At 57.4% G+C, this 25,667-nt stretch overlaps 2 protein-coding genes and 1 long non-coding RNA gene across 3 annotated transcripts; 1 reads left to right on the top strand and 2 right to left on the bottom strand.

Annotated features, from left to right (window-relative positions):
* Window positions 1-18: 18 nt before the first annotated feature.
* Window positions 19-5,158, bottom strand: LOC144612994 (uncharacterized). Its single transcript, XR_013550273.2, has 3 exons — window positions 5,054-5,158; window positions 996-1,088; window positions 19-510 (listed from the first exon to the last, which is right to left on the bottom strand). It is a non-coding gene; the product is annotated as an uncharacterized LOC144612994 (long non-coding RNA).
* On the top strand, window positions 916-10,797 carry SLC25A45 (solute carrier family 25 member 45). Its single transcript, XM_078433692.2, has 6 exons — window positions 916-5,133; window positions 6,165-6,208; window positions 6,395-6,466; window positions 6,764-6,949; window positions 9,741-10,002; window positions 10,161-10,797. The coding sequence occupies exons 1-6, from the start codon at window positions 5,097-5,099 to the stop codon at window positions 10,427-10,429; spliced, it is 870 nt and encodes a 289-aa protein (XP_078289818.1). The 5' UTR covers window positions 916-5,096; the 3' UTR covers window positions 10,430-10,797.
* A 10,231-nt stretch (window positions 10,798-21,028) lies between these two features.
* Window positions 21,029-24,879, bottom strand: TIGD3 (tigger transposable element derived 3). The gene is made up of 2 exons (XM_060607210.3): window positions 24,658-24,879; window positions 21,029-23,692 (listed from the first exon to the last, which is right to left on the bottom strand). Exon 2 carries the CDS (start codon window positions 23,674-23,676, stop codon window positions 22,261-22,263), a length of 1,416 nt encoding a protein of 471 aa, XP_060463193.3. The 5' UTR covers window positions 23,677-23,692; window positions 24,658-24,879; the 3' UTR covers window positions 21,029-22,260.
* Between the last annotated feature and the right edge of the window lie 788 nt (window positions 24,880-25,667).

Raw genomic sequence — 25,667 nt, forward strand, 5'->3', positions numbered from 1 at the left:
TCCCAAGCCGCAGGAACCAATGGGAGCCCGGGGCTGCGGCGCACGCGCCCTGCCTGGCCCCGGCGCGCTCTCGCCTCTCACGGGCCCGCGGAAACCTGGGCCTCGCGTGTTTGGTTACGCCCCTGGTCCCCAGGTGGCCGCGCCGCGAAACATCCCCGCCACCAACACGGTGACCGAGGGCAGCGCCCCCCCCCCCCTCCACGGGCCGGCCCGCTGGCCTGTGACAAGGTGTGGCGAAGGTTCAAGGAAATCAGGAATGGTGACCGAGCTATGGGCAATCACTTGCGCGTGGTTTGGGGCCGGTGCCCTCACTTGTAAAAATGGAGATGCGTCCTGGGACGTGTCAGGGACCCGCACTGTTCTGGGTGTTGACTCAGGCAGCAGCCTGTACTGCAGCAGCTCCCCCTGGGCCATGAGGGGTTAGGGGCTCTTTGCTGTGGTCAGAAGACTGGGCCCTTGTACGGACTCGGCCTGGACAAGCCCCTTCTCCCCCGGGCCCCAGTTTCCGATCTGTAAAATGAAGAGATTGAACTCAGTGGCCTCCTAGGACTCTCAGGTTATATGCTAGAAACCCAGGCCAGACACACTTGATTTTCCAAGGTGCAGTCACATGAGCCCTCTCTATCTTAGACACACAGCCTGGAGACCTTGAGCCGTTCCCACGCCAGAAAGAGGCATTGGGCCCCTGAAGAGACAGGTGTGAAACCATTATCCCAGGGTCACGTCACCAACATGTCCTGGCAACGCCAGCATGCGTATGCCTGAGGTGTAGCTCTCAGGGAGAAAAACAGGTCCATGGGGCACCTTCCTAAGCCAGAGGAACCAGAAATTGTTCTAACCACAATGGGCTGGGTGATCAGGGATGGGGGGGGGGGGGCGGTGCAAGGGGAGGCGTGGGCTCACCATGCTCTGATTCCTCCCCGCCCCCCGCATTGGGAGGCTGCCCCATCTCCCAACCCAGCACAATTTCCTCAGTATTTCAAACCTCTCTTTACCTGCCCTCCAGGAGCCACACTGCTGCGCAATTGAGCCCGTTACAACATGTCTTCCTCGCGTGAACTGAGGGCTCACGGGAGCTCAGGTGTGAGCTGGAGAGAAGAGTGCAGTCAGAATGGGCATCTGCCTCCAGGTTCTAAGCTCTGGGACCCTCAGACCAGGACACGATGGTTTGGTGGCCTCCCTAAACCAGTGGGAGCAAAGTGGGACACAGTTCAGTGTGCTTGAGTGCGTACTGGGTGTGGGGCCTGGGCTAGGGCAGGGGATGGGGGCCAGGGTGAGACACTGCCCCGCCCTCAGGAAGCTTCTGTTCTGGTTGAATTAGGGAGTGGAGGTAGAGAGGGGGAAGAGAGAAGCCCAGAAGAAATGCAGGTTTAAAACTACATAAGATGACGGAATTGCCTTAAGAGCTATAAGGTGCTACAAGCAGGAAGAGAAGGGTCTTCAATTCCTGAGCCCTGCTGGGTGCCAGGCCCTCCCCTGTCTCCTCATGTCACCCTCATGGCCCATGTGGGTAGAAGTAAGAGTAAGCAGCTGCTGTTTATGGAGCATATACAGTGTGCCAGATTCTTTTCTTATAATTTTTTTCAATGTTTATTTATTTGAGACAGACAGAGACAGAGTGTGAGTAAGGGAGGGGCAGAGAGAGAGGGAGATACAGAACCCAAAGCGGGCTCCAGGCTCTGAGCTGACAGCACAGGGGCTCCAACTCATGAACCGTGAGATCATGACCTAAGCAGAAGTCGGACGCTTAACCGACTGAGCCACTCAGGCACCTCTCTTTCCAAAGTCCTTTAATCCTTATACCACACTAGGAGGTGGATAGTATATCTCCATTTGTTGATGAAAAAATAGGATCAGAACGTTTAAATAACAAAGCTGATGTCTGGCAGTATGTGGTGGTAAGGAGGCCGGAACCCACGTCCCGTGAGGAGGGGCACCAGAAGAGATTCCTGAAGGCATTCCCAGTAGTGGGAACTGTGGGAGCAAGGTTAGGACACCGGGGAAGCCCTGGGCAATCAGAGCACAGCAGGTGAGGCTGGGAAGATGGGGTGGCACCTGGGAGGGGGTGTGAACACCAGGGCGAGGGGTGCATGGTGGGTTTGGCAGGCAGTGAGGATGTTTTGGAGGTTGTGAGCTAGAGAAGGACGAGGTCAGAGTTCTGCTCTGCCAGGCAAAAGGCTAGCCTGGCAAGGCTCCAGGGAGTGGTAGCGGGTCTCCCTTGAACTGGGCTGGGATGAGAGAAGAGAGCAGGGCCCATTCTGATGTGAGGACAGCAGCCCTCAGGCCTTTAGAGCCAAGAGGCCTTAGACTCAGCAATCAACTGGGCTGGTTTCCTACCTCTGCAAGCAGCGAAGGACCCTAAGGCCCACAGAAGGGATTGCCCACCGTCCCTTGGGAGAGGGTACGCAGCAGAATGAGGACTGTAGTCCAGCCCTTGGTGAGAAGCCAGCGCTCAGGAAGGTCACTGGGGCAGCCCAGGGACCCCCAGGAGGTCAGACGTGAACCCCGCTTCGTAGAACCTGTCTGCCCACAAGAAAGTAGTGGGGGGTGGATGCTGCTTTGGCCACGATGGGAAAGCGGAAGGGTGGACGGGACTGATTCTTGGGCATCTGCTGGGGAAGTAAGAGTTGCCACGAGATCTGGAGGGGCAGGTAGGAGTATTGTTGGGACTTTACATCCTTTGGGGCCATTTGGAGATGGGGCTAGAGAACTGGAGACCCAGGGGTGGCTGCAAGTCTGGCCACTAAGGCTGCTCCCTCGCTTGTCTGCTCATTCACACTTGCAACAGCTATTGATTGAGTGCCTACTCTGTGCTACGCGCTGTCCTAAGCCTTCGGGCTAACATCAGTAAACAAAACAGCCCGAGATCCCAGCCCAGACAACAAGTTAATTACACAGCGCGTCAGACAGTGATGAGTGCGATGAAAGAAAGGAAAGGTAGATCCAGGAAAGGGGCACCAGGAATGCCAGGCAAATGACGTTTGAGTCCGGGCTAGACCAGGCCAACAGGGAGAAGGGACAGCCGATGCCCAAGGCCTGGAGCCAGGAACCCTTCTGAAGAAGAGAAGGAGGCCAGAGTGGCTGGGACGGAGGTCAAAAGAACATGGGGCTGTACTGTGAAGGCTTCTAGAGCCTAGGAAGGACTTTGGTTTTGACTCTGAGCAGGATGGGACCCGTGCAGGGTGTGGAGCAGAGGACAGACACGGCCTGACTTCAATTTCACCTGCATAGCTCTGGCTGCGAGGTGGAGAACAGACTGGAAGGGGGCAGGGGTGGAGGCAGGGAGGCCAGGCAGGGATCCAAGCGGAGGTGATGGTGGCTTCGGGCCTGGGTAGTAGCAGTGGAGGAGGTGTGGAGGGGTGGGGGTGTGGGATGTGTTTTGAAGGCAATACCAACCCAACACAGTTTCCTTATGGAGTGTTATTGAGGTATGAGGGAAAGGGAGGGATCAAGGAGGACTCCAAAGGTTGGGACCCACATTTGGTGCCTTCACAGATTTCTGTGGGCCATGGCACCGGAGCACTGGATCTCTGTGCCCTCGAAAGAAGACCCCGCCCCCGCCCCACTACCCAGCATACCTAAGAATAGAATCTGACAGAATATTCTGTGGCTGTCGATGGAAACAACACGTTACATCAGAACCCCTGTGCGCTCTGTTAATGTCGGAGGCTCATCGTGTTCAGCAAGCTCAGCGCTTTCTGCGTGCACCCATGGGTCTGCCCTGATGCCCTGCCTCTGCCCCCGAGGCTGCGGGACTGCCGCTGTGCTCCCGTGCCCCACTGCAAGGGAATCATTCAAGTGTAATGGAGAAAGTCAGAAACATAGCCCTGGATGAGGTCGTGATCCTGAACGTGAACACCACTGCCCCAGAAACCCCCTCTAGTGACCTCTGGAGACTCCCAAAGGACGCGGGAGAAAAGCGCCTCAGGAAGCACGCGCCTTGCCACAGATCACTGGGCTGGTGGGGCAGAGCTGAGACCGGACGACACCACAGCCCATGCTGCCTCTGCTCAGGTACATCGGCCCCCCTGAGGCAGAGAGAGAGGGCAGAAGCAGAAAAGATAAAAGTACCAGACAGCACAATAAACTTCATATATTGAAAAAAAAGAAAAAAGTACCAGGCAGGTGTGAGAAACACAAGGCATGAACGGTCATCTAGTTTCTCAAAAGACGCAACGCAATGTTTAAATGATGTGAAATACCGTTTTCAAAACAACACCGAGGAGTGTATTTAACCGCACTCAGCTCGTAAAGAGCCGATGGGCGAGTGGAATGATGGTGCCCGCTGTAGCATGTTGAATGTATTGGCGACAGAGAAGCTTGGTCCAAGGAAGCCGAGAGCGAGAGAGAGGGATTCAGGTCCCTGCCTTGTCAGTTTGGGTTATTGTCCAAAGAGAAATGGGCAGTCATAACCCTTGAGCTGAGACACACACCAGCCTTTACACGCTTGAAATCCCCAGCTTTCCCCCTGGAAAGGAGGGATGGAGAAGAGGAGGCCAAGCCAGGGAAGCTGTTTCGGACTCACACGAGGGAGCTGGGGAGCCATAGACAACCCTGGGAGAAGGCAGGGCTTCAGGCCCAAGAGTCACTCCTCTCCTCCCACGCCGTCTGTCTGCCCCCTGGTGGCCATGCCCCATCTCTGCAGGCCTGGCTGCCTGTCCCGAGTGGGCGACAGCCTGGCGTGAGGTGCTGTGGGGATAGAGGGGGTTGGGGCCTGCTGGGCCGGGTGAGCAGGGCCTTGCCCTCAACAGGCTCGTTAAAGCCGGAAGCAGCCCTGGAGGCTGGGGCCCGGCTGCCCTGCCTGGTCACCGTGGGAGGCTGCGAGGCCGTCGTTGGCCGGCAGGGGGTCAGGCCACCTGGGCCATCACCCCTGCCCTGAGATTTCACACGGTGCGCCCTCCTCCGCCGTCGAGGCCACCCGAGTTGGCTCCCTCCCTTCTCCCGGTGCCGAGGTCTGGGCACCGGGCCACTGCTCACCCTACGGGCAGAGTTAAACATTAGTGGCAGGTTATCAGGAAGATCAGGGGGAGGGAGACCAGGAACCTGCACTCACCAGTGTCTCTGTTGGAGCCACCAGTTTCCGCCCCAGCCGGACAATGCCCGTGGAGGAGTTTGTGGCCGGCTGGATCTCTGGTGAGACACTTTTCTCCCTTCTGTCACATCCCCTCCACCCCAGGGGTGGGTCACTTCTGGTGATTTGGGAGGAGCTGAGACCAAAGTCCTGGTGGCCCAGAAGCACCCAGAGCCAGCTATCCCGGAGCCTCCTGGCAGTTGCCTGAGGGGAGCGGAGAGGCAGCCGAGCTGCCCTCGCCTCCAGAGCCAAGGCGAGCGCTCCCCCAGACTCACCTGCGCCTGCAGACCCGCACCAGGGACCCCGCTTCCCTAGGCCCACCCTGGGGGGCTCAGAAAGGAAGTTCACCTTTGACCCCAGCAGCTGTCCTGCATTCCCCCGTGGGCCTCTGCCCTACCCAGCCGTGGGCTGCAGGCCCTGTCGCTGAGGCCTGCTGTGCTGGGGACCCAGCCCAGCTTCTGGGTGACACTTCTCTCAGAAGAAAAGAGAGGGACGTTTCGAACCTGCCTCCTGAGAAGGTTCTGCCTCCCGAACCTGCACCTGCTACACAGGGGAGATGGCCTGGGGGCCGGGACCCTCCTCCCCTGGTGTCAGCACGACTGTTCTAAGGGCTCCCAGCTCCGTCCTGCTGGCTGAGGGGGTGGTGGGGGGAGGAGAGCAGGGCCCCGTCTGGATCGAGGCCACATACTCCACGGCAGTAGTGAGTGGAAGGCAAGAGGGAAGGAGTCAGGCCGGCAGCGAGGCAGGAGCACTGGAGAATCCATCCCACCGCTCCACGGTTAACTAGGCAAGACAGGCAGTGTTAGACGCTATGAGGACCTGGTGTCTGTGGTTGGCTCCTCCCTTCGGCCTGTGTCCTCCAGGTGGGGCCAGGGCTCTCTCTGATTGTCCCCATGTCCCCACATCCCCATGCCTGCCTCACCCAGCACTTGGTGTGGAGGAGGTTGCAAAGGGGACAGCTGGAGTTTCTTTGGAGTCTGGCAGGGTAGGGCTCTGCCCCATTTTCTCCCCCCTGAATTCCCCTTCCCTCTAGGCACCTGCTTCCTCAGCATGGCGCAAGGGGCCTCACTCATACCGTCTTCTTATCCCACAGGAGCTCTGGGTTTGGTCCTGGGACACCCTTTTGACACTGTAAAGGTGAGTCGAGGGGACGCACTCAAGGAATAAAGGCTATGACCTGAACCAACAGTCAGGATGCCTTGAGAGGGGGTTCTTTCCTATCAGTCCTGCCCTGCTGGCATCCTGCTGGGCAGAGGGAGGAGCTGGGCTAGAGCCATCTCTGCCCATCCCTGCTGGGCTGCCCGCTCTGTCCTCCTCATCCAGGTGCGGCTACAGACCCAGACCACATACCGGGGCATCATCGATTGTATGGTGAAGACTTACCGCCATGAGTCGGTGGGTGTCTTGCTTCTTTGGGGCTTTGGCATAGGAGGCCTCCGGGTGGCCAGCACCAGCTTTCTTGCCCCCTGGCAGGGCTCTGTCCCTGGAAGAGAGACGACCTAAGTCTGGGGCTACCCGGGACTGGGTGGTAGCTTGGTGCCCCGAGGATGGACCTGGGGCTGCCTCGACCTCCCTTCGGCAGGTTTCAGGAGTGGTTTCTAGCCAGAGGAGACCCTGCCAGAGGTGGGAGGGGAGAAGAGGAGGCCTCCCTGGTCCCCCAGCCACTTTAGCATTTGCCACATCTTTCTACAGCTCCTGGGCTTTTTCAAGGGAATGAGCTTCCCCATTGCGAGCATAGCCATGGTCAACTCCGTCCTGTTCGGGGTCTACAGCAACACCCTGCTGGCGCTCACGGCAACCGCTCACCAGGAACGGCGGGCCCAGCCACCCAGCTACATACACGTCTTCATAGCTGGCTGCACCGGAGGCTTCGTGCAGGTGAGAGGGAGGTGTGGGGTGTGTCCACACGGGTACGGTCATGCACACGCGCACAGGTGTATGCACGCACACACATCCACACACGCGCGCATGTGGGCACAGCGAAGGTCCGTTTGCTGCTTCCCCTCCCAGCCCTCTCTGCAGACCCTGGGTCTCCCCAGCGGGTACATGAGGAGCTGTGGGGGAATGGCCAGCTCCTGGCCTCTGCCCGATGACCTGGCCTGGCCGAGCTGGCTGTGGCCGTCTGGGCTGCAGGCTTGGAGGGGAGGGTCATGGAGAACACTGTGGGGGGGGGGGGGGCAGAAGGCAGAGAGAGCTGGGGGTGGGGTCTGGGGAGACGGTGCTGAGGGGGCCGCATGGAGAACAGTCGATGCCCCATTCTGAGGCTGATGGGGCTTGCCCACTCCGGAGGGCTCTGCCAGCCTCAGGGCTCTGGGAAGAGTTCTCCCCCAGGTGACCTCTTGCCCTGGAGAACTGACAGCGCTCCCAGAGCTCCGAGCCCAGCCCTTGCAGTCCTGGCGGGGTCCTGGCACTGCCCCAGCTCATGCCCTGCTCAGCCCCTTTGCCTGCAGCATGTGGCGGGCCGGGATCTGTGAGCCTCGCGGGGCCCCAGTCCACAGAGCTCGCTGCGAAAGGCCCAGGGCATTAATCATTAAATAGCTCTCATCATTCAGTTTTGGTCTTTGTTCTCAGCACTTAAGTATCCAGCTTTTGACTGATGGGGTGGAGGAAGACGCGGCTTCCAGGCACCAGGGGGAATCCCAGCTGATTGGGGGGCGTGAGCACAGAGGCGGAGGGACTCTTGCCTGGCTCCCCTCCACACCCCAGCCAGGCGCCTTCCGTCACCCCCTATTTGACATTGCCCTGACGCTCCTAACATATTTCATGGGGCAGAGAGCAAGGACAAAGGACAGAACCAGGTGGCTCGCTGGTGAATTAATGATTCATGAGACCCCCAAAGGTCCTGGCTTTTCTCCTGCCCCTTCTTGTGCAGGACACATGCCTGCACAAGGACCCAAGCCCTGAGACTGCACCCCACAAAAACAAGGAAGAGAACTGAGACCCCAGGCTAGTAGCTGGCCCAGAAAGGCCCAGCTCCTAAGTCACCCTCCCCTCCTGCTCTTCAGAAAGCAAAACAGGGGCGCCTGGGTGGCTCAGTCGGTTAAGCGTCCGACTTCAGCTCAGGTCACGATCTTGCAGTTTGTGAGTTCGAGCCCTGCGTCCGGCTCTGTGCTGACAGCTCAGAGCCTGGAGCCTGCTTTAGATTCTGTCTCCCTCTCTCTCTGCTCCTCCCCTGCTCATGCTCTGTCTCTCAATAATAAATAAATGTTAAAAATTAAAAAAAAAAAAGCAGGACAGATAGCAGAACAGGGTGTTATAGGGTCACTGATGGGGACCTGGTCCAAGGACCGACTGGAACTCAGTTTCCCATCAAGCCCATGGATTCGGTTTAACAGGATCTTGGAGCAGACATTGTGTTTCAGTGTGGAGATGGGGAAGAAGAGGCAGGAAGTGACTCTGGTTAGCACAGGGCAGGGAATGACAACCTCTGATGTGCACAAAAGTTGCCTTTGGCTCAGCAAAGGCTGACCCTGTCAAACACTGTGGCAGTGTCTGCCGTCCCCACTGACCCCGTGGGCACAGGTTGGGGAGTGAGGGCCCTAACCTGCCCCTGCTGGCCACCCTACCTTGGGCTCGGCCATTTCCTCACCCTCAGGAGCCCTGGACTCAGGGGCACATCCCCTGGAGGAGTCCTGAGTTTGGCTCCGCCCACAGACTCTGAAGGATGATATCAGGGTCACGCCTCAGGGGGAGGGACCCCAGCCCGCCGCCCTTCCTACAGGGGAAGAAGTAGGCAAAGTTGGTCTGTCGCCCTCTGACCATCGCCACCAGAGCCGACTTCCAGCTGCCTCTGCCATCAGCCATCTCCAGGGCTGAGGACCTGAGCTCATGTACCTTCCAGGAAAGAAACAATAACCACAGAAGCCCCTCATGACGTGCTAACGTCAGCCTCACCTCAATTCTCATCTGAACTCTAACAGCTGACCTTGACCTAGTGCATCCCTGCTGATTCGCACATTGGCCCCTGCCCCCACCTTCCCCCCACATCCACCCGGAACCACCCTCAGTCCTAATACTACCCCAAATGTTCGTCCCTTCTGCCTCAGCCGGGTGATAAGATCCCAGGACCCGCAGATCGCACCATCACCCACCTTCCTTGGGACACAAGTGGTGGGTGGTTTTCAGGAGGCAGGAAAGGCTGGCCCAGCACTTGACCCCGTCAGGGGCCTCTGAGAGGTGTCCTGCAGGAGGTAGGGGAGGGAGAACCTATGAAGTGGAGTCTCCAACAGGACTGAGGTGACCTCCTTAACCCTGGGGGGGGGGGGGTCGGCGATCAGCCCTTTGCTGTCTCACGGGCACAGACTAAATCCTTTCTTCAGACCCAATCACTGCAGGTGGGTCTCACCCTGGCTTTGGGGAGGCTAGAAACCTATCCTCAGTCTTGGGGAAACAATCCAGGTTTGTCTCTGAGCACCAAGCACCAGGCAAGTTCAATGCTGTTGTCCAGGGAGAGGGGCAGTGCTGCTCGCTGTCAGGGGTCTGATGCTACGGAAGCCGTCTGGCCCATGCCGAGCCCTGTGTGCAGAGGCTGCGAGAGCGGGGACGGGGCGGGGGAAGATGCAGCCCTCTCTGCTCCCTACCTTCCTCTTATTAGGATCAGCCCATTGTTCTCTGCCCGTCGTTCTCGCCCAGAGCCCCACCCAGGGTCTTCCTGCTTCCTTACGTACAGGTCTACTGCTTGGCCCCTTTTGACCTCATCAAAGTCCGGCTACAAAACCAGACGGGGCCAAGGGCGCGGCCTCCGGGCAGCCCCCCGCCCCGGTACCGGGGGCCTGTGCACTGTGCGGTCTCCATCTTCCAGGAGGAAGGGCCCCGGGGGCTGTTCCGGGGAGCCTGGGCCCTGACGCTGAGGGACACCCCCACACTGGGGATCTATTTTGTCACCTATGAGTGGCTCTGCCGCCAGTCGACGCGGGACGGCCAGGACCCCAGTAAGTGAACTGGCGTGGGGGGGGGGGGGGGGACGGAGGGGGGAGCGGGGGAGGGGATCTGGCCCTTGCCCTGAGGATGGGGAGGGACTCTGGGGATGGGGGGGGGGGGTGCCTTGCTCCTCGGGGTCTGACACCCATCTGGGCTTCCTCTACCCCAGGCCCAGCCACGGTGCTGGTGGCAGGGGGCTTCGCAGGCATCGCCTCCTGGGCCGTAGCCACGCCCTTGGATGTGATCAAGTCCCGGCTGCAGATGGCGGGGCTGAAGCGCAGGGCGTACCGGGGGGTGCTGGACTGCATGGTAAGCAGCGCCCGGCAGGAAGGTCTGGGGGTCTTCTTCCGGGGGCTGACGATCAACAGCGCCCGCGCCTTTCCTGTCAACGCCGTCACCTTCCTCAGCTACGAATACCTCCTCCGCTCGTGGGGGTGAGTCCAGGCAGGTCAGGCCGGCCGCTCCCCAGCGAGGCCACCGCCCACCTGCCCAGCTGGGAGGCCGAGGTGAAAGCACCGGCTCGCGATCCGATTCGAGAGGCCCAGCCCTTCCCAAGGGTGAGCGGCAGTGGGGGGCAGGAGGCCCCGGGCCCTGGGCTCCGGAACACAGGCCGACTTCAGCCCCCCCAGCAGCGCTCGCCTTGAGTCTGTGAAGTCCACTCCCCGGCCCGTGGTGCTGGTGACCTTCTGGCCCCCGGCCTGGGGCTTCACCCCTTAAAGAGCTCTTAGAGGCTGCGCCCCTGGGCGCTAACCAGCCACCCCCTGGATTCCAGCAACTCGTCCTCACGGGCCCTCCTCACCTCCTTTCAAACTGCTCCCCGCGTGACCCCCCTGGAGAGCAGCCTTCTGTCCCCTGCTGGTCCAGGGTCCTTCAGTGGCTTCCTTTCCGGTCTGGGGGAGAGCCCCCCCCCCCCCCCCCCCCCCCGGGCCCTCCCTGTCCACTAGCTTTCTTCTCCCTGGGGGCTTCCACAGCCCAGCCCCGCACTTGGAGAACAAGCTGTGCTGTTATTGGCCTTGGCCTGGAAGGCTTATTCCCTTGTGGCCAGGAGCAAACAGTTCCCGAGGGGTGGCTAAGCCCGCTCCGGGCCCAGGCCGAGCACTGTCTCTTGGAGTCTTTCCTTGCCTCCCCCTTGCCTCTTGACTGGCTGGGGGGTTTTCATACCACTCCCAACCCGCCACCTCCTAGTCCCCACCCCCACCTCGTCCCCTGATCTCTTCCACATCCCCCACAGGCCTGGATCACCGCCCTCCCTCCCCTGTGCTTTGTCGTGGTTGTTGATTTGCTTCTCAGCCTAACCCTGTTACACAGGGAGCTCCTTGAGGTCAGGGGCCAGACTTCTGATCGGTCCCCCAACTCCAACCACCACACCCACTTCCTTGGTGCTGCACCCCCACCTTTCTACCGGGAGTTTTTGCCTGCCTGGCCCCTCTTGGGGTCGTCTCCAGGGGACCGGTGCCAGAAGTCGGGGACCACCTCCCCCAGGAGTGCTGGCCTGGCCACTCTCACGGACGGTGTTTGTTTTTCTTACCCGTCTCAGTTGCTAAGTGGGGGTTACACACTGGCCAAAGAGGGGTTCCTTGATTGGCAATGAAGCCGAGGAGAGTTTGTACCCACTAATGTCCCTATCTGGTCTGAGGTCAGCCTGGGCCCACCTTCTGGTGACCTGAGTGCCTGGGATTCTTACCATTTACTGGGGGCTCCCAATGAAAACCATTACAATAGGGGCACCTGGCTGGCTCTGTCAGTGGAGCACGTGGCTCTCCATCTTGGAGTTGTGAGTTTGAGCCCCCCGTTGTGCAGAGATTGCTTTTAAAAAACAAAATAAAATCTTAAGACAAAACATCATTGGACGCCTGGGGTGGCTCTGTCGGTTAAGCGTCTGACTTTTGATTTCAGCTCCCCTAATGATCTCACTGTTCGTGGGATCAAGCCCCTCGTCGGGGTCCACGTTGACAGTGCGGAGCCTGCTTGGGATGCTCTCGCTCTCCCTCTCTCTCTGCTCCTCCCCTGCTTGTGTGCCCGCTTTCTCTCTCGCAAAATAAATAAACTTTAACGCCCACCCCAAACCATCACAATATTATCACAGTTTACAGTGTTCTAGCTCTTATCACAGCCTTAGCTCAGAGAGTGTGTGTAACGTGTCCAAGGTCGCATGGCCAGTATGTCGCACCGCCTGCCCGGACACATCCAAGCCTCCCAACTCCAGAGCCCAGTTACTCTGCCCCCCTGTTCTACCTGGGGCCCGCGATAGCCTCCCACCAAGTTCAAACCCACCCGGGGCTGGCCTGATGGCATCAGCCCCACGTGTGCTCCTCAGAGCTCTCCTTCACTGGACAGTGGCCTGCAAACGGCAGCGGCACCCAAATAGCACCCGTCTTCTTTCAGTGTCACGGTGTGGCCGCAAGGCATGTGCCCACCGAGCCGGGCTCCATTTCCTAACCTCCCTCGCAACTCAGGGGGGCCCTGTCCCTGGGCTTTTGCCAGAGAAATGTGTCATGCCTGCAAATTGCCCATCTCTCTTTTTGTTTAATTTTTTTTTTTTAATGTTTATTTTTTTTAAATTTTTTTTTTTTCAACGTTTATTTATTTTTGGGACAGAGAGAGACAGAGCATGAACGGGGGAGGGACAGAGAAAGAGGGAGACACAGAATCGGAAACAGGCTCCAGGCTCTGAGCCATCAGCCCAGAGCCCGACGCGGGGCTCGAACTCACGGACCGTGAGATCGTGACCTGGCTGAAGTCGGACGCTCAACCGACTACGCCACCCAGGCGCCCCTTAATGTTTATTTTTGATAGAGACAGAGCACGAGCGGGGAAGGGGCAGAGAGAGAGAGAGAGGGAGACACAGAATCCGGAGCAGGCTCCAGGCTCCGAGCTGTCAGCACAGAGCCCGACGCGGGGCTTGACCTCACGGCCCGTGAGATCGTGACCTGGGCCAAAGTCACACGCTTAACCGACTGAGCCACCCAGGCGCCTTGCAAATTGCCCATCTCTTACCTTCAAGAAGATTCCTCACTGTTGGCCAGAAGCGGGGCCCCCAGAAGGCCCTGCTGAGGACGCAGGAGGCACCCTGTCGGCCCAGAACCCGGGTGCCCACGACCACCTGGGCTGCTGTGCTCTGACACGTCTTCGTTGCAATAGTCTGGCCTCACCCTTGCTGACACAGTAGGTAGGGGTCTGCGGGTTTCCAGGGCTGATTCCAGTGTGGTCTCTGGAGCAGTGGCATCAGGTTCGAAATGCAGGATCCCGGGCCCCACCGGGGGTGGATGGAATCGGAATCTCTGAGATTGGGACCTAGGAATCCGTGTGGTGCAAAGCATTCTGGTCCCTTTTATACACATTAAGGTTTAATGGTGTTCAGGTGCTCCTACAGGCAGAAACGTGTGTGCTGTCCTCTCGAGCTAAGGGACTTATGGGTCCAGTAGAAGGGACTTGAACTCCTAGCTCCAGTGGCCTCCCCTCCTGGCCGGGGTCAGGAAGCCTGTGTTCCTGATATGGAAAGACAGGGTCTGGCTCAGCCAGTCACCGCCCTTTCTGTGCCTCAATTGCCTCTGACATCTGGTCGGTTAGCGAGGCCCCAGCGGCTGTCCAGCACCACGTTGGTGCCAGATAGGACGGTGATGGTACAGCAGTGGTTGGGGGCAGGGGTGGGGGGGGGGGGCAGTCGGTACATGTGAGAGAGAAGGCGGCACTTATAAATGGGCCAGAAGGGAGCGGGAGGTCAGGGTGGCCCTCTGTAGTTTGCCATTTCGCACATTACCTGTCAGCAAGAGAATAAACTTTAAAAATCCGTTCTTGACTGGGTTTTAATTAAATCCTCTTTTGGGGTAGCAATTACACCCTTAAGCCTGCCTTTGCACCGTCTAGGCATAGGCTTGCGTTTTCCCTATCTGGTTCTTTCCCGAGGTGTCTCCGGAGGCTGGAGCTCTTCTCCTCTCCTCCCTTACAACCAGAGAGAGTGCAGGCCTCCCACGGGGCCATGTAGTTCCGGCCCGAGCTCCTGTTGCTCACATGGCAAGGGCTGCTAGCTGGACTGACAGAACAGAGCTGGAGGGAGGTTAGGGTTAAGTGTGAACACGATTAGTGAGAAAACAACACATTCCTCTTTCCGAGGCCCAGGGAAAGGACACAACAGTGTTGGAAAGGAGGGTGGAAAGACAAAGAACAGGCAGGAAGTGGCCAAGGATAATTTAAAAAAAGATTTTTTTTTAATGTTTATTTATTTTTGAGATAGACACACACACACACACACACACACACACACACACACGGAGCACAAGTGGGGGAGGGGCAGAAATAGAGGGAGACACAGAATCCGAAGCAGGCTCCACGAGGCTCGAACCCACGAACCGCGAGATCATGACCTGACCTGAAGTCGGACACTTAACCGACTGAGCCCCCAGGCGCCCCAAGACAATTTTTTTAAGTTTATTTGGTGAGAGAGAGAACGCATGCACGCACACAATCAGGAGAGGGGCAGACACGGAAGGAGAGAGAATCCCAAGCAGGCTCTGCGCTGTCTGTGCACAGCCCAAGGCAGGGCTCGAACTCACAAACCGTGAGATCATGACCTGAGCCGAAATCAAGAGTCAGATGCTCAACCGACTGAGCCGCCTAGGGATCCCCCAAGGATATTTCTAAAAGCCAAGTGTTTTTACATCAGCAGGGGCTCATAATAGTCACGTTAAATTCCGCAAGGAATTAACATATCGTCGGGGGTCATCATTACGTTTGAGGACTCGCTGAGGGGAAAGGAATCCTTAAGAACTAGGAGAGAAAATAGCAAATGCACTTGCTTTGAGTTGACAACGGGGATGGTGTCTGAGGCTTGCACATCAGGAGCTTGTAACTTGGGCGAACGTATACAGCATCTTACGGGTTTCATACTGTCAAGTGTCACGTTTATTTTCATAGCAGTGACCACAGGAGGCTAACTTATGTGGATAGTGACACGAAGACTACATGTGTGGGTATAGGGGGAAATGACAAACCTAAGTACGATTCTGGCTTAAATCACTTCTTCCAGACTCATGGGGATTCACTTCGTGAATGTGACTTGTTTCTGGCTTAACCGCTGTCCTGAGCTCCACGCCCACACTGCCCTCTGTCTCTGGTCACCTGTCCTTGAGGATCTCAAAGGCAGTCATGGCTCCCCCGGTCCGCTCCTGCTGCAGTGCTCTGCGGTACAGGTATGTCCTCAGGCCAGATGTCTCCAGGAGGCTCTCCTTTTCCCCTCCTCCCATATCAAAGGAGTCCCCAGCTCCTGCCAACCCTGCTTCTGAAGTTTTCTAGGACTCACTCCCTCTTTTGCCATCCTCATGCCACAGCCTTGGTCCTGTCCTGAATCTGAACAGATAACTCCGCTTTTTCAAATGCAGTTCTGATCAAGACACCCTACTCCTCTCATCCTCCTGGATGGCTTTCCATCACTCTGAGGAATCAGGGCAAGCTTCTTCTACAAACTTCAAGGCCCTCAGACATTCACCTTCTCTTGGTTCCTTAAACAACCAGATTCCCTCTGACCGCAGGACATTTGCACATGCTGTTCTCACTGCCTATGTGCCTCTCACTCATCTTTCTGTTGTCATCGCCACTTCCTTAGGGAAATTTGGTCAGCCCCTCTGTCTAGGTCAAGTTCCTTTGGCTTATGGCAGTAGTTTAGAATCACCTGGGCGGGGGGGGGGGGGGGCTTGAAATACATATTACTGGGTCCCATGCTGGCGTTTCTGATTCAGTAAGTTTGGGAAGAGTCCAAGTACTTGTGCTTTACTAAGTTCCTACTGATGCTGCTGGTGTGGCCCACAGTTTGAGAAGCACTAGCTTTCATGCAATCCCCACTTTGTCTGTAATCACACTTGTTTGTGTGATTCTTTTATTGTAATGTCTCTGCTCTAAGCTATGAGCTCCATGAAGCAAAGACCTTGTCTGTTTTTGTACATCATCACAACCCTAGCTGGCACACAGAGATGCTCCATCGATGGTTTTGAACAAATGAATGAATGAATGAATGAAGAAAGAAAGAAAAAGAAAACTGATCTTCCCAACTCCCCCTCTGGCAGACTGGTGCTCTAGACTTTACCTAGATCCCTCCTACTATAAAGCAACTAGACTCCAGATCCATTAGAACAAACAGGATCTTAAAACCCTAACCTTTCAAGAAGTAAGGGAACTTCCCAAGCGCCCCTTCAAAACAAGGAAGTAAGCGTAAACCAGCGTGTTGGAATTGGAGCTGCTAAGGGGCTCACACTAATGCTTCTCAGCATTTAGGTTAAATAACTGCATGGAACTGTCAGGGGGAACTGAACCCCAGACTCATAAATTAAGCCAAGATTCTGGAGAGGGATGCACCCTTAGTGCAAAGGTAGACCAGAAAATCTCCATCCACCAGTAAAGGGAATTTACAAAGAAACCTACCTCTCCCTCGTGGTGGACAAAAATTAAGAACAAGATCGTCTCCTCTGTGAACCAGAAACCACATGCCTATTCATATTGCTTCAGGTCTGGGACACCTTTCTTTCCTTCCTTTAATTCTTTTTTTAAAATTTTTTCTTAATGTTTATTTATTTTTGAGAAACAGTATCAGCAGAGGAGGGGCAGAGAGAGAGGGAGACACAGAATCCGAAGCAGTCTCCAGGCTCCGGGCTGTCAGCACAGAGCCTGACGCAGGGCTCGGACTCACAGGCAGCAAGATCATAACCTGAGCTGAAGTCAGAAGCTTAACCAACTGAGCCACCCAGGCGCCCCAGGGACATCGTCCATGGAGAAATTAACTTATCATGGTAGGAGCGCCCTCTTGTGTCTGGCGGGAGTAACTACAAATTTTTCTGAAGAGGCGCTCTCCTAAACGAGATCTTCGGGTTTTCCAGAGATGAAAAATAAAAACAAAACAACAATTATATATATATATATATAAAATTGTTGTTTTGTTTGTTTTTATTTATAAAACAATATATTTGTGTGTGTGTGTGTGTGTGTGTGTGTGTGTGTATATATATATATATATATATAATATATATATATACGAGAAAGAAAATGAGGCCAGTAAGGTGACGGGGATGCTTGGAGAAGAAAGGGCTTCAGGAAGTTAGAAGTATACAACAGAAGTTAGCGTCCCGGGAGCTTTCCTTAATACACTGAGGATTGTGGGGCGCCTGGGTGGCTCAGTTGGTTGAGCATCTGACTTTGGCTCAGGTCGTGATCTCGCAGTCCATGGGTTCAAGCCCTGAGCCGGACTCTGTGCTGGCAGCTCAGAGCCTGGAGCCTGCTTTGGATTCTGTCTCCCTCTCCCTCTGCCCCTCCCCCACTCAGGCTCTGTCTCTCTCACTCTCAAAAATGAATAAATGTTAAAAAGAACACTGAGGATTGTATATATATATATATATATAAAGTATATATATATGCAATTACATATATATTATATATAATTATAATTATAATATTATATAATATTACTCCCACAACCAGAAATTAATAGACACACAAAGAAAAAGTCCCCCATGAGTTAAAGCATCAACAGAAATAAAAAGCAAAAATTAACCCCCTCCCCAAGGATTTCAGATATTAAAGTTCTCAGATACAGAATACAAAAGAGCCATTCATGAATTTTTTAAATGTATAAAAGAATTATAAGAAACAAGAGACTATAAGAGTGATTATTTATATTTGAAAAAAAAAAAAACCCAAAAACCAAAAGAACAGTCGTGGCTGAAGCGAGCTGGGAGGGTAGGTGGGGGGAAGTTACTCAGAGTGCAAGGTAGAGACAGAAGACGGGGGGTCGGTCTTTCTGCTTGTGGGCTTCCTACATCCCGTTCATCATCTTCTCACACCGACGGTGAGGATGAATAGAATAGTGATGAGAGAGGGGCGCCTGGGTGGCTCAGCTGGTTAAGCCTCTGTCCCTTGCTCTCGGCTCAGGTCATGACATCACGGTTCGCGAGATCGAGCCCCACATGGGGCTCGCTGCTCACAGCATGCAGTCTGCTTGGGATTCTCTCTGCCTCTTCCTCTCTCTCTGCCTCAAATAAATAAATATTTTTAAAAAGAATAGTAATGACAGCAGCAACAACCAACACAGACCTGGTGCTGGGAGTAGCGCCCGGTAAGCAGCTCTTGATAGATGCTGATTCATGTAACCCCCATGACTGACCTGTACTGTAGGTCACTTCCTATTTCTCCCCCTGGCTTGAGCACCTTAGAAACAGGGTCTGTGTCTTTTTTTTTTTTTTTAAGTTTATTTATTTATTTTGAGAGAGAGAAAGAGAGAAACTGCACGCAAGCAAGCAGGGGAGGGGCAGAGCGCAAGGGAGAGAGAATCCCAAGCAGGCTCTGCGATCGAGCTCCAACACGGGGCTCAAACTCACCAACCGTGAGATCATGACCCGAGCTGAAGTCAAGAGTCAGACGCTTAACCGACTGAGCCCCCCAGGCGCCCCAGGGACTGTGTCTTGTTCGTCTTTGCTGCCCTGGAGTTTCGAATGCCTTCGGAACATAGAGGGTGTGCATTACAAGCTTGTAAATAAACTGGAACAAGGCACGTACTTTCTCCGTCCTGCCCTCGCTGTGCCCATGGTGATTCCTGCCCGGCTGGGTGGTACCGCCCGGCCTTAGTAAAAGACCCAGCGCTGTCGGGAACAGCAGCTGTCCTCTGCTTCCTCTCCCTTCGTACCTGCGCCCCACCAATGAGATAGTTTCTTGACTTCCCCGGTTTCCACTTTTGCTCCCCAGCTCCCCGTATGTTTTTCGCACAGTGACCAGAATTCGATTTACTAAAACATAAAACACTGTGTTCCTCTGTTGTCCAAGTCGGGCGCCCACCAAAAACGGCCCCGAACTACCTGTCTCACTTGAGATCAATGTAAATGCCGCGGCCCGAAGGCCCCTGCCCTCCTCCCGACCCTCCTCGCCTGCTTGCAGGCCTCCCTCCCCCCCCCACTCCCCACCTTCAGCCACAGGACAGTTTTCTGTTTCCTGAACCTGTCAAGCTGCTTCTGACCTTAGATGTTTGTACCTGCTGTTCCCTTCGCAGGGCACACTTCCTTGGGAAGTAAAAGTGCTCCCTTCTCATTCACGACTCAGCCCAAAAACGATTTCCCTGACTCCCCTCTCCCTGTCCCTCTCAATGACATTATTTCATTTTCATCCTCGCACTCATTGCTACCTAAAATGACTGTGTTTATGTGTTTACTTGTCTCTTCTTTATCTCCCTCTACCAGAAAGTAAGGGCTTTGAGAGGAGGGATCCTGTCTTTTTCTGCACAAGCGCCAGGTCCTGGAACAAGGCCTGACCCACAGGCAAAGAGGTCAGTAAATACTGCTTGAATGAGCCAACAAAGTCAACTGCAAACAGGCGAAGCCTGACATAGGATCACAACGCAGGAAAGGAAGGGGCTCTTTGTGGCTTTAAATGAAAAGCTCTTGGGGCGCCTGGGTGGCTCAGCCAGCTGGGTGTCTTGGCTCTTGATTTCGGCTCAGGTCATGATCCCAGGGCTGTGGGATCAAGCCCCATATCGGGCTCTACCCGAAGCATGGAGCTTGTCTGAAATTCTCTCTCCCTTTCCCTCTGCCTCTCTCTCTCTCAAATTAAAAAATCAATCAATCAATCAATCAATCAAGCTCTGGGAAGAAGTCAGCAATATGGCTGTTACTAGTGTGCCTGCTCCAACAGGAATATGGCACCGAGAACAGAGAGCTAATGTGTCCCCCTCCTCGTTGCTTTGGGCAGGTCTTTAGAGACCGTCTCCTTTTGGTGTTAACGTTTAACAAGAGATACGTCAGAACTGGGAAGACCTCAGAAAACGGACAAGTGAAATTAACACAGGTGGGAAAACTAGAACCGGTGAGGAAAGCCTCCAGGACCGGGGATCTAGAAGACCAGCGGGGGGCCTCAGCACTGTTTAAAAACGGATGGTCATCGGGGCGCCTGGGTGGCTCAGTCGGTTAAGCGTCCGACTTTGGCTCGGGTCACGATCTCACTGTCCGTGAGTTCGAGCCCCGCGTCGGGCTCTGGGCTGACTGCTCAGAGCCTGGAGCCTGTTTCAGATTCTGTGTCTCCCTCTCTCTCTGACCCTCCCCCGTTCATGCTTTGTCTCTCTCTGTCTCAAAAATAAATAAACGTTAAAAAAAAAAAAACAAAACAAAAACGGATGGTCATCGCTGAACTGCCAGGTGATCAGACAGTCAGGATAATGAGCCAAACTGAAGGTGGTGCTTGAACAGCAGAAGAGGAAAAAGGGGCACCTCCCCAGTTCCCCAACAAAACAGTGCCGGGTGAGGATCAGATGACAGAGCAGATGGGGGGGGGGACTGTCAGGAACCCCGAGTAAAAGGCGCCTGTCTCTTTACGGACTACAGAAGGGAGAGGCAGAAAGGCAAGGAGCGAAAGGTACTTCATCAGCGGCACCTGGGTGGCTCAGTGGGTCGGGCGTCTGACTTCGGCTCAGGTCATCATCGCTCAGCTCGAGGGTTCGAGCCCCACGTCGGGCTCTGTGCTGGCAGCTCGGAGCCTGGAGCCTGCTTCCCATTCTGTGTCTCCCTCTCTTCCAGCCCTCTCCTGCTCACACTCTGTCTCGCTCTCCTTCAAAAGTAAATAAGCATTAAAAAAAAATTAAAAAAAAAAAAAGGTACTTCATCAAAGTCGACAAAGTGCCGCAGCCACGCCCCCAGTGAGGGGGAGCCTGGGCCAGGCGTGCAGGGGGGCGTGAGCGTGGCTGCCCTGGGCGCCATGTCCTGGACCGCAGCACCCCCCAGAAAACTGTGCCGCGCTGGCTTGTGATGGTCGAGTGCCTTTTCGGCCGCAGTAGGATTTGGGCCTGAGCTGGACGCCTCACCAGCCAGGGTCCGTCTGTGTCCATAGCCCATGTCCTTTCCAGGTCAATCCATCCTCTTCAGATCCTACTCCCCGATCTGGCTCAGGCTGCCCACCTCTCACCTGGACCCACGTCTCCACGTCTCAGTTATTCTAAATTGTTAACAAATATTTATTCATTTTTCAGAGAGACAGAGAGAGCACAAGTGGGGGAGGGGCAGAGAGAGAGGGAGACACAGAATCTGAAACAGGCTCCGGGCTCTGAGCTGTCAGCACAGAGCCCGACGCGGGGCTCGAACTCCCGAACTGCGAGATCATGACCTGAGCCGAAGTCGGACGCTTAACCGACTGAGCCACCCGGGCGCCCCATGGATCCCACGAATGACCTGTCCTCACCCTGAGACCCCTTGGGGTGCCCCACCAGCTTGTGTGGTGGGCTGAAGACCCCTCCTGCTCCCCACACCTCCCCCTGCGCTCTAGAGGGACCGCCTGCCTCTGCTCACCACCTGGGACCCCCTCCTTCCCGGCAGGCCTCCATGCTTGCCTCCCCTTGGCCTGGATTGTCCTTCCCGCTCCCCCCCTCCAGGAGTCTCCCCAGGCTCCTGGGGGCCACAGCACTTTGCACAAGCCCGTGGGACGGCCTTTAGTCACACCGCTCTGTCACTGTCTGTGAGGCCCTGCCCGGCAGGGAGGCCAGTTTTGCAAGCTCACCACACAGGAGGCTTGCTGAAGAGATGTTGTGAAATGATCAAAGGAACGGATGGCGATTCCAAGTTCTGGCTCCGTGGGGTGTCCCTAGACTGTCCCTAGCCACCCCTCCCCCCCGTTCCTAATGCCACGATCTGAGAGCGAAGTCATCAGAGCAGCAGAATGTCCTGGGACGATACTCGGGATCTGTCTGTCGGCAGGTAAGGGGTCCCCATTCCCGGGGAGTCCTTCCCGCTGGAGTTCTGGAAGACGGGGCTGCTGCTGGTCACGTGCAGCCACAGCGGCCAAGCCCGGACGGCGGCGTCGCGGCCAGCCTCCGCAATCAATTTTAAAAACCTGAGTTGAAAGTTTTCGCCCCTTTTCCATGAAAACGACACCCCGACCTCTCTTCTGATTAAAAAACTTTATTTCCAGAAGCAGAACTGTTTCCGACACAGAGTTCAAGGGATCGGCCTGTCCGTAAAGCCTCAATTCTTCCTTCCCAGGTCCCGGCCTCCCTGGAGGTTGAGAAACGACACGCTAGCCTCACACCCCGCCCCGCGCGCCCCATCTTCAGAACCCTCTTCTGGAGGCTGGGGCGACCTTCTCTCTGGCCTTCGACTCGGTCTCCACCGCTTGTCTCCCTTCCACACCTCTCCCGAAGCTCCATTTCCACGGGAAAGAGCCCAGCCTCCAGCCCGCCTTCCTAGCGAGGGCGTTTCCATGGGAAACAGGAGGGGGGGGGGGGCCCGGCCAGCAGCAAGGGGGGGGGGGGCCCCTCACGAGCCGCAGAGACGCTCCACCTCCTCCTCGCAGGCGTAGAATTTTTCAAAGAGCTCAGGGGAGGTGCCGTTGCACTCCAGCCACCTCCTCAGCGTGCCCAGTGCCCGGAGGGCGTCGGCTTTGGTGGGCAGGGGCCCGAGGCCGTCCTCTCCGGCCCCCGCCTCGTCCTCAGTGCCCGTCTCCTCCTTGCACCCCCCAGACGCGGGCTCCTCACCCTCCAGGTCCACAAAGCGGGAAAACTCCTCGAGGCTCAGCCCGCCGGGGACCGGCGGCATCTCGGAGGCTTGGTCGGGGGACGGGGACATCTTGCAGGGAGCCAGCCCTTCCCGGACGAAGCTGCTCCCGATGAGCTGGGGGGGCACCTTGGCCCAGGCGGCCGCCGCCATGTGCAGCGCGTCCAGCACGGTGATGCCCGCCGCGGCCTCGGCCAGCGAGGCGCCGGCCCTCTTGCTCCGGACGGCAGCCAGCTTGCCCAGCAGGCGGTGCCGGTAGTGGGTCCTGAAGGCCCGGACCACGGAGCCGGGCAGCGAAGGCGTGCTGCCGTCGGCGGCCAGAGGCAGGAGCCGCACGTGGCGGAGCCCGGGCCGGCCGGCCAACCCCTCCGCCACCCGGGCGGCCAGCAGCAGGGTCACCTGTCGGCCTTGCCGCGCCATGTCCCTGTCAAACTGGGCCAGCCACTCTGACCAGGGGACGCCCAGGTCGGGGTGGTAGGAGGCCGGCAGAGCCGCACCGCTGACCCCGAAGAGGCACGTTGGCGCGGCCCGGAGCCCGCTGACCCACACGCGCCGCTTCTCGGTGCCTCTGCTGTTGGCGCACAGCAGCACCTGCACCCGGTCGCGCGCGCCCCCTCTGCCGGGCACTGCCCGGTACAGCAGAGGCACTTCGGCGCAGCCGAAAACGTCCTCGGGGGAGAAGTCCTTGAGAGAAAGAGGAGGCTGGGCCTGGGACGCGGGGCCCGGGGGAGGTGGCTCGGGGGGGAACGGAGGCGCCAGTACGTGCCGGGCCCCGAAGCCCACATTGTTGCGGCGTTTCCAGCGGACCAGCCAGCCAATGCTGGGGACGAAATCCTGGCCCATGATGTCGGCCAGCTCCTTGGCTTTGTGGAGCAGCATGGGCCCCGTCACGTCCCAGGCCTTGGCCCGGGCGATGTGGTACCAGCAGAGCAGGGCCTCGTCAATCCCGCTGTACTTGGACTCCCGCTTGCGCTTGCGCTCCCGGTTGGCCGTGCCGCTGCACCAGTCCGCCAGCAGCTTCTCCTTATTCTTGCAGATGCGTGAGATCTGGGGCTGGGAGACCTGGAAGCGCCGGGCCACCTCCGACTGGGACATCTTGGACTCATCCAGCAGTTCCAGCACCTGGATCTTCTCGGCCAGGGACAGGGCGTGCAGCTTCTTCTTGCTGGTCAGCTCCATGGCTTCTCCACGGCACCTGTCGGGGGAGGAAACAGTGAGCGGGGGTACAGCCGGCTGAGGCCAGGAGGATGGGAGAGGAGCACAGGCAGGAAAAGAGGATGGATGAGGACAGGGAAATCGGCTGGTGTAGGGGAGACCCCGGGGAAGACTGGGCCAGCTGGGAGAGGGTGAGGGGGTACACTGGGTAGGTGTTCAGAGGGCTGGGCTGGAAGGAAGGGGGTGGCTAGGCTGAGGGAACCGTGGGCTGGGCACAGATCAGGAGGGATGGCAGAACAGAAGCGGGGAGGGGGTGGCTCACTGGTTAGACGGAGGAGTCTGGGCTAGAGTTTCGGGGAGAAGGATGGATAGAGCCAAGGGGACAGCTGCAGAGACAACAAAGGAGCATGGATGGGGGAGGACATGGGGCTGGGGCTGAGTGGGGCAGGTGTAGGGGACAATCAGGGCTGGGGGCAGGAGTCCCTGGGAGGGGGAGAGGGATGATGGACTGGGCTGGATGTTGGGAAGGGGGGGGGGGGGTTCGGGGAGAAGGAGGGGGCAGGGTGGATTAACAGAGTTGAGGTGACAAGTGTACAGACGACAAAGAGTGACGGATGGGAGCAGAAGGAACCAGGCTAATTTGGTGCTGGGTCCTGAGGAGGTAAGACTGCGGGGGGGGGGGGGGGGGGGGACGGGGGGCGGGGCGGGCCTGGAGAGGCAGTGCGAGCGCAAGGCCCAGAAGGCAGGTGCACAGGCGACAAACAGCAAGAGGGGTGAGGAGGCCGCAGGCAGCCAGAGGGACGAGGTGTCCCCAGAGGGGAGGGTGGTGGCCTGGGAGGGGGACTAGGGCGCGGACCCGAGCGCCTGGGACCGAGGCAGGCCAGGAGCCGGGCTCCGCCACCTGGCCGACCTCTCTCCACCTCGACGCGGGGTCCTTCGGCGGGGCGTACCCAGGCGCCCGCCCGCCCGGCCTCCCTGCCTCCCTGTCTCCCGCTCCGCACCCACCTCAGGCGCTCGTCCCGCGGCTCCCGCCCCTGCCCCGGCTAGGCTCGGCTCCCGAGCCCCCTGTCCGGGCGCCGACGGGAGAGCAAGGGAGGGACGGGCGCCACGACCCGAAGGGCGGAGTGGGCCGAGGGGCTGCGCGGGTGGCGGGCGGCGGGCGCGCGCACAGCAGGGCCCCGTGCGCGCCGCCCGCGCCGGGCTCTCCCCCGGCTGGGAAGACCGCGGTGCAGCCGCTCAGCTCCCACCCGCCGCAGCTCCGCCCAGGCCCAATCAGATTGGCCCTCAATGACGTTCAGTCCCTCCCCCAGCTAAGTCTCATTGGACGTCGGGGAAGTGGCGGGGCCCTCCTGGGGGCGGGGCTTCCAGCGCGAGGGGCTATGAGGCGGAGTCAAGACCCCGCGGGAGTCCCGGAGGCGCCGCCAGCCTCTGGGGCCTGACGAGCGTCTGGGCAGCGTGGGCACGGGAGAGAAGGCTTGGCGTCTCAAGGCCCTCCTGACCTTGACCTAGGCAGTCTCAGCTTTTCTCATCTACCAAATAGGGCTGACACCCCTCACGGATTGGTTGTGAGAAAAATGGATGAAAGCTTTAAGCCACACAAAAGCTGTTACCATGGACAGCGCTGGTCTCACGTCGATCTGTCCAGGTAGCGGTAACTACTTGCCTGGGGCCAGTTCTGATTTAGGGCGAAAAAGGACTAATTTTTCTTGGTTTTGGTACCTGTTGGCAAGATTCAAGTTTCTTGACTCAAGATCTAATACCAGTCCCTTCCTCGGTAACCTTCAGTCCTGCCTATTGTTAGCAACTGGATGTAGACACTTCGACCTGCAGTAGAGTGCTTCCCACCCTCAACCTCAGCCGGCCTTCCAGCCTCGTTTCCCTCCCCCACTGGCAGCTCTGATGGGAGCCTGGGGCCACAGACAGTCCCCATCTCTCTGCCTTTCTCACAGGCTTCCCTCCCCAGCCCAATTCTACCGGCTGATTCTTCTTCCATCCCTCTATGTCCCATCCTAAAT

Source organism: Panthera onca, chromosome D1 (assembly GCF_046562875.1).
Source record: "Panthera onca isolate mPanOnc1 chromosome D1, mPanOnc1 haplotype 2, whole genome shotgun sequence".
NCBI lineage: Eukaryota > Metazoa > Chordata > Mammalia > Carnivora > Felidae > Panthera > Panthera onca.